The following is an 8234-nucleotide window of genomic DNA, read 5'->3' as shown; positions in this document are numbered from 1 at the left end:
GGGCCTTCCAAAGCACTGGCTTGCACAGATACTGTATAGAGTGGAGACAAAGATAAAACACTTCCATAAGGGCAGCAAAGCAACCGGGAAAGCAGCCCGTGCCTTCAGGGTATTGCTATGAATGGAAAAAGCACTCCGCTCCAAGTTCAGAGCCAACATGCTTTCCTCAAACGTGCAAACCACTGATCGTAACACCAGAACAGTCACAAACACTGTGGTGGGGAAGGCATTGCCCTGAGAAACAGCTGTGCACGTGTGTAGGAAGCGTGGGTGCTCCCTGTGACTTGGAAACACAGATGTGTAGTATGTTATATACACATCGATGGGGCTATAAATGTGCCTGTATGTCCAGGGGACACACAGGAGCATGACGGCAGCATTGGGTGGGATCTGCTCCTGGAGAGTGTGGTGTGGTGAGTGCCTGCTCAGTATGTGTACACATAGCACTGTGCACGCCGAGGTGTGAGCACATGCTCCCACGTGCATTCCGTGCAGTGTGCAGGGAGGTTTGCACACACCACGTGTAGGTGCCTGTCATGCAAAAGGGCAACACACCCACGTGGCTGGCAGGAATTCCTGGGAATGCCTCCTAGGAGCCTTGGCGCAATTAGATTCTGCATGAGTGGGGACCCAACCCTCTCCCCCTGCCCGGCTGGGCTGTGCTGGCAGGCCGAGCCCTGGGCAGCTGGGGGAAACGCCACCATTTTCTGAAGAAACCAGAAAAAATGGAGCTCTGTTCCTAGCACTGCCAGCTGGGTACCGCTCCTCCTGGCATGAACATGAGCCAGCTCCATTGCGAGGAAGCACTCTGTAACCCACTGCCTTCCTCTCTGTCACCATTTCCATGCATGGCAAAGCCACCAACCCCCCCCCAAACCCACCCGGTGGGCTGCTGCACCCACAGCTGAGCTGAGCTAATCAAGAGCTCGACCAAGGCTGGTGGCATTCAAGAAGCAGACGCCTGAAGCACTGCTCACCTCCCGCACCAGCGCCACACGCCATTGCAGCAGCTGGCTCCGGTGCCCTGGTCGTTCCCTAGCTTGTACCCTGGCTCTCTACATAGAGACCAGCAGCGCTGGGGGGCGCCACCAGCTCCTGCCCTGCGCAAACACTCCCCTTTGTAAGGGCCGTTTGCAGTGCGACCCCCGGGCTGCGCGCACGCGGGCAGGGGCAGGGGCAGGGGCAGGGGCAGGGGCCGGCGGCCGGCACCCTCCGCCGCGCGCTCCCGCTAGCGCCCCGAGGCGGCAACCGCGCCGCCCCGCGCCTTCATGTAAATGAGCGTGGGGCGGCGGGTGGTGATTGGCTGCGGCGCGCAGCGCTGGCGCCGCCCCCGGTAGGGAGAGGAGGCGGCGGCGGCGGCGGGTGGCGGGCGGCCGCAGCCAGGTGCGCCCGGGGGCTGCCGCTCCGCCAGTGCGCTGCGCCCGCCGCGCTGCCCGGCCCGCCACCATGACCGTCGCACGGCTCGACCAGGGGCAGCGCCACCGGCCGCGGATGGCCTTCCTGAAAAAGGTGAGGGCTGAGCAGTGCGGGCACAGCCGCACCGCTGTGGGCATCGGCACCGGCGGGCACGTTGGGGGCCGCGTCCGGGCGGGGCGGAGCGGTGCCCGGGGCAGCGCTGAGTGGTGCTCCGGGCGGGGGGACCCGTGTCCATAGCATCCTGCCCGGCCGCGGCTCCCCGCCGCCCCCAGGGTGTGCGGGGTCCGAGGGGTGACAGCCCCATCCCTGGGGGTTTGGGGCCGTGGCCTGTTGTGGAGCCCCGTGGATCTAGGGTTCAGTCTTGGGGGGCAGAGAGGCAACGTGTGCTGATGTCACGGAGGAAATAAAACTGTAATTTTGTTTATTTTTGTAGCTTAGACTCAGCTAAATTCGCCTGACACGTTTCCTTCCTCGCCCATTTCTTCCACAAAGACCCTCAAAACCGTGTCGTTTCCCAGGGAAAACCCATCATCTATGGTGCCAGGCTGCTCAGTTAAGCTCTGGGCCACAGTCAGTCCAGTGTGTGCATTCCCAGTGCTTCCAGTTTGCTTTCAGAGGACGTATCACGGCCAACTGTCTGCTCTCTGTCTCTTTCCACTTTTTCAAAAATGAGCGTATTTGTGACCAAAAACAGTTGAAAGAGTGGGAAGATGTAGCCTACACTTTTGGATGCGATGCATAATTTTGGAAAGCATTTGGTGTTCTTTTTTTTTACAGCATTCATTCAAAAGTGTAGCCAGTTCTAGTATAACTGGTATCTGCAGATTTTAAAAAGCAGAGTCTTTTCTCCCACACACCTCTCCTGCCCGTGGCTTATCTTGTTGAGAGGAATTAACTGAATTTCCAGTGACAAATACAGCCAGCTAGTTGCTGTTTGAGTTGCACTTAGCTCTCCTACAACACCCACGACCTAAGGAGGATTCTGAGGGGAAAAAGGAGGGAATGTGAGGCTATTCCATGCTAAGGTACAAGCTTGGCAATACAAGCACCATATTTTTTAATACTGGAGGAAGTAAAGAAGGTATTTTCTTTGGTTCTGTGTCTTTCAAGGTAAATTTGGCTGGGGAGCCCTGCCAGAGGAAATAATCTGGGCCAAATTCTGCACTGAGTAATACTCCATGGAGTTGGATGCGGGGGTGCAGAAGAGAAGCTGTGTTCTTTGAGAAAACAACCACCAGCAGCTGTGCTTTAGCTGCTTCCTAGGAGCATAGCAGTCTTTGCAAAGTGCTCAGAGTTCCTCAGGTGGGAAGATCTGTTAAAATGCAGTGTATTGCTGTTACAGAGCACGCACCTCTCGCACTGTGAGCAGCAAGAGGGTTTGAGTAGTTCTAGTGCTTTGCAAGTCTAAGACCTGTTAGCACTCGGAAGAGAAGCTCCCAGATGGTCAGCAGAAGGGCTTTGGCTCTCATTGCTGCCTTCATTCCTCCTCTCTTTTTTTCCGAAGCTGGGTATGGAGCCTGGGCTGTTACATGGCATTGTGGTCTGTATGCAGCCAGCCATGTCCTCAGAGCTGAAATACTGAGCACCTTTACTGGTTGCCTGTGTGGTGGGAGCTGAGGATGCTCAGCATGCATCCAACAAGTACCTTTGCAGGCTTGGATCTGTGAGGAGCTAAAATCCTAGAGAAGCTTTCTTAATTGCTTAAGTCTGTGCTCAAGCTTTGCCACCAGCTGGCACATATGCTGTAACCTTGGGTTTGCTCCAGCCACACGAAGGGATTCCTGCTGTGCTGTCAGGCTGCTGGCCTTGTTCTGCCTTTGCAGCTGTGATTCATCTCCATGCGCTGGTTCTCCAGCAAGCAGCTTGCGACTGCAGCAATCCTGCCCTCGGACAGGGGGAGAAGAAAGGGGGTAGCTTTAGGGGTGGTGGGCAGTGCTGTGTACGTGCTGTGATGCTGCTCTTGCATGACTTGGACTGGATGTAGAGCTTGGTCTTCATGGCTAAACCATGGGGGAATTGGAGAGCCTCCTCTGAGGCTCTGCAGTGCCTGCTAGGCCATGAAATACTCATGACTAAAACTTAGGTTGTTTTATTCTATTTTTTTTCCCCTCCTAAACTGCCTTGGCAGGAAGAATATTGGCACAAAAGTCTGTCGGGATGGGGAGGAAGCCTCTGAAATGCATTTTGGCTGTATGCGCTTGGCCAGATGCTGGGAGAGCTTGAATCAGCTCGAGTTCTTGGTACCTCTGCACCCCCCAGCAGCCAGGGTCTGGCCTCCACTGGGCATGAGCTGGGAAAGCAGGAGACAGCGCCGGGCAGGGCTGTGCTCTCCAGCGGCTGCTGGGCTGTGTATTTTTCCTTGCTGTGCTACATGAGCTGCATTGTGACTCATACCTTGTGGGTAGGTCTGATGGATGCCACCCGCCTTTCTTCTCTGCCTCCTCCTTACTCTGGTTCCTAATGGCTCTTCCTGAGGCAGCGCTGCAACCGGGGAAGGACCAGCCTGAGGTCTGCAGCATGGCTGGAGTCTTCTCCAGCCTGGCTTCGATTCTTCAGGCTTAGACTCTCCAGCAGCTGCTGGCCCTCATCTGCCTGGGCATTTCTTGAGGTGTGCGAGCATCTGAATTGTGCTTTTGCTGGAAGGAGCTATCAATCAGACTCCTGCTCTCTGTTTGAGTGAGGCCCTGGATGTGGCTAAAGCTGAGCCTGAGGCCAGGCTGAGCCTCATTCCATCCTCCCTTTCCCCATCCCAGGCAGGGAGATGCTGGTGCTATGCGTTTCTGTGGAGCACTGCACTGAGCATGACATGCTCCAAGCAGCCCTGATGAAAGGCAGCGTGCTTGGCCCCACAGGACTGTACTTTGGTAAAAAAAAGCAGGAAATTTTAGGTGGTTAACTATTGATTTTTTTTTTTTTAATTTCTTCTTTTTTCCAATCATCCATGCATGTGCAAAGCAGGATTGTTAGTTGTAGACCTAGAAAACAATTGAATTAGCCTTCTGAGACCAGAGTCATGATTAAGATTTCCAAGATCACTACCTCAGAAATCAGAGCAGGGAGGGATGACCTTTGCAAACAGTACCAGGCAGTGAGCAGGGCTAGAACTGGGCAAATACTTGCGATGGAGAAAGCAGCAGATTTTAAACATAGCATGAGGTGTGTGCTGTGAGCTGGAGCCTGCTGGAAAAATTTGTCTTTCTTACATCTGAAGCAAAGATGCCTCTGACTTGATGCTGAAAGGGGCTGAACTTCTCACCTTGGAAGTGTTTTGCTGTTGCATGGCAGAGTCTCAGCACCCGGAGCCTGACACTTCTGTGATGTGGATGCTCTGACCCTGGGGAGCTGATGGGTCCCCCAAGGGTACAGCTCAGAGAGATGCACCCAGGGTAACTTACCCAAGCAACACATCATCAGTCATCTGCCCCCACTGCTCCCTCCCATGGGAGAGCATCTGTGCTGGATCCATCCTCTTCTTCCAGAGCCATGGGTACCCCATGGCTGATCATTGCAGAGAGGACCCTCACCTGCCCTGAGGCTTCCCACGTGCTTCTGAAATGCGGTGATGTTTTTTGTTATCATTTGCAAGTTTGAGTTTTGCTGTGCACTCAGTGAACTGGTAACTTCTTGCAATCAGATGGGGAGCAAACAGTTTTCCTGTTGTCTCCTCTGTGTCTTTTGGGGTGAGGTCATCTCCGTGCAGAGTCTAGCTGATGTGAAGGGAGACCTCAGTGCGCTCATGCCTCATGGTGGCTCTGTGCTTGAGGTGAGCTCAGTCTAGAGCCTGACTCTTTTAGCAGTCCTCCTGCTGATACTTACCTCTGCGTGCATCTCCACCCATCAACCAGAGTCAGGAAGTGGCTTCTGGCTCTACAAAATTCAAACCAGACAGCGTTTCCCTGGCTGAAAGCGTGACAAAATGTGTTAGAGCCCTTAGCAAAGCAAGTAAATGTTCCCACTGTATTTTAACCAGCCCTCCTGGCCTCTTGCCGGCAGCCTGGTGTTGATAGCAACTCCTGATCAGCAGTGTTCCCTTAGGAGAAAAGGAGGAGACAGGCTGAGTTTTGATCAGCAAAGTGCATGGTTTGCAGCCAGAGAAGTAGGCACCCCCCAACAGCAGCTCCCTGGCTCATCTCACTTGTTTCTTTTTAATATATATTATTTCTCCAATGATGAGTGGAAGCCCGGCAGGGTATGAACACAAGAGTCTGGAGCTCTTTGCTGGTTGAAGAAAGGGAACACGCTGTGCTGGGAGGCGGTGTGGGTTTCTGAGTCAATTCCTCATTCTTGGCTGGTAAAGACCCATCTCTTGAGCCCACTGGGGAGCAAACAGCAGCCCCTTGCTGGGGCAGGGTGTGCTGTACTGCTTGCAGGGAACTTGCTTGTGCCTGGTGGTACCTGCCTGGTGGTCGTAGTACTGCAGCACGGTGGTGATGAGCGGTGCTGTGTTCCCCCCAGTATCCCTGATGCTGAAAAAGTGCTGTCCATGGAGCAGCCATGCCTCTACGGAGAGAGTAAGTGACTTCCCCAAGATACCAATGTTTGTTTAGAGGGAACTGAATCTGAGTTTCCTAAATTAGTGCCCTGCCTGCTGGGCCATCCTGCCCCACCTCATCTCACACAGCTACACGGGCATCTCTCCATGCCCAACTCTGAACTTGCTGAGGCTGAAATTGGGGGTTCAGTTAAAATGTCTAAAAGAGTCTTCATATTCCATTGCTTTGGTTGTGTTTTTCTATTTTAATATATTTTATGTAAGTATTTTTACAAATATTAGTGTGAAATAATACCAGGCTTCTCCATTTTAGTATTAATTTGACACTGGCTTTATAAACCGTTGAAAATCCATTTTTACTGTCAAGCCCAGAGTGCATCCTGTCACTACAGGCTTAAATTCTCACTGAACTTGGCAAGACTTAGGACCAAAGTCACTGTGGTGCCTGTGAAGACAATACCCTTTATTATGCATGAGTGTCATCAAGTCACACTCGTTAAATCCTCTAATCCTAGTTAAAAAGCTACAGCCTCACCCAAAATGAATGTGTGGAGAGACCAAATTGGTCCTATTGGACCAGTTTTGATTTAATATCTCTGGAAGCAGAAGACAAAGAGAAGAGCATTATTCACAAAGCCAATGCTGTTGTGATACTCAGATAATTTAAAACGAGGAGATGAGGTGCGTGCTCCAACTCCACCCATCCGAGCAGAGGATCCCAAGTGAAGCAGGAGGCTGTTGTGCTTCTGGGATGATGCTAGTAGGAAGTCAAATATAAGAGGAGGAAAATATGTTTTAAAATCTTCATCTTAAAAAAAAAAGATAATTGGGAACCAGAAATAAAAGAAGTCTGGCCCTGAGGGTGAGACTCGTCCTCTTTAACATGGTCTGTTAAAAACAAGTTATCAGCATCCCTCAGGGCTCAAAGGCAGGAGATGCTGCCAGATAGGAGGGTGAGTTGCTCCTGGTGGTGTGTCTCTGCCATGTCCCTGGAGGGACTGAGCTTTCTGCCCACAGGTGGGGCTAAGAACCCAAGGTGGGTGAGTGCAGCCGTCCACAGGAACAGCCAGAGTCCCTTGTACACCTCCTTCCTATAGCTGGGCTCTGTTTCTGCGTTTGCAGTCTGCTTTCCCACATGTGAATTCTGGTCCCTGCTGTAACCGGTCCTTGGCCAGCTTCTTAGAGCCTTGGCTCTGGTGGTGGCTGTGCTTTCTCTAAGGACGAGCCGTTCTTATCTCCCCTGGGGACTGAGCTTCTTGCTCAGTGCTGGAGCAAAGTGGTGTGCTTTTCCTGTTGCTCTTCTAAAGTCCTGTCTGGTTATTATCTGCAGACCAGAGACAGAACCTTTGCTGTTTGGTCTCCAGCCAAAATATTGCTTATTTGCTTGGTGCGTGGTGCAATATCTACAAGTCTGTACACATCTGGGACATTTGTGTAAAAGAAACACAGGTTTTATTTCCTCCCCTTTTTTCTTTCTTATTGCCCCAACAAACAGCCCACTGAGCCAGAGAAGAACGTTTATGGTTAGCAGAGACTTTGTTTTCTTGTTTTTTGTTTGGATTTTTTTTTTTTAAATCTCAGCTGTCATGGAGTGGTTACATCCTGTCCCTCCTCTGCTAACCCTGGCTGTGAGTGTCTTCTGTAGGAAGGAGTGACGCTGTGAGTCACTGTGAGAGCTGACGGGGTTTAGAGGTGGCATCTCTAATGGCAAGAGGAGGTTCCTTCCTGTGGCACCACTGCACGCTCCTCTGGGATGCTGCCCAGAGCTGTGGTGGTCCTGAGGCTCCCTCCTGTCCGCTCCTGTAATACGTCCCATCCCTGTCATGCTTTGCAGATCGAAGCACTTATGATGGAGATGCAAAATCCAGACACAGGCATCAAGATGCAGACACAAAGGGTGATGATCACGAGCATCCCACATGCTGTGGCAGGTAAGAGCTTCACTGAGGGAAGGGACTGGGCCAAGGAAGTTCATAAAAGAAAACTGTGTGTGGACGCCATGGCCACCCCGGGGTTACTACTGCCTGGCTGCATGCTGGAGCCTGTATGCCCAATAAATATTTGCTGTGCATCCTTTGAGATGTACCTACGCCCTTTATCTCATTCTCACTTGTGTCTCTTTTCAGTCCTAGCTCTTTGAATGAGAGACACTGTGACTGATAATCACGTGCTTTTAGCTGTCTCGTGTCAGTTTAACTCAAGTGACCTCCTCTTAGCATAGAGGTGAGTAGGTGCTTCAGCCTCCAGATCTGTTGTAGTCCTAGTGAGGCTAGATCGCAAGTAAAGATAAATGTTAAAATCTGATTAAAACGGGCAGCCTGGCGTC

At 52.0% G+C, this 8234-nt stretch overlaps 1 protein-coding gene across 4 annotated transcripts in view; it reads left to right on the top strand.

Annotated features, from left to right (window-relative positions):
- Positions 1-1334: 1334 nt before the first annotated feature.
- The window catches only part of RGS9 (regulator of G protein signaling 9), a 34034-nt gene continuing 27134 nt past the window's right edge, over positions 1335-8234 (top strand). For all 4 annotated transcript variants that reach the window (XR_008735280.1, XM_055727640.1, XM_055727646.1 and 1 more), the window contains exons 1-2: positions 1335-1509; positions 7743-7839. Coding sequence is in view for 3 of the 4 variants with exons in the window: in XM_055727640.1 (XP_055583615.1) it covers positions 1447-1509; positions 7743-7839 (160 nt within the window). In the remaining variant the exon portion in view is untranslated. The remainder of the gene's footprint in view (positions 1510-7742; positions 7840-8234) is intronic.

This window comes from Falco cherrug, chromosome 1 (genome assembly GCF_023634085.1).
Source record: "Falco cherrug isolate bFalChe1 chromosome 1, bFalChe1.pri, whole genome shotgun sequence".
In the NCBI taxonomy this organism is placed as follows: domain Eukaryota; kingdom Metazoa; phylum Chordata; class Aves; order Falconiformes; family Falconidae; genus Falco; species Falco cherrug.
Note: the sequence above shows the minus strand (reverse complement) of the source record. Positions and strands in the feature narration are given on the sequence as shown.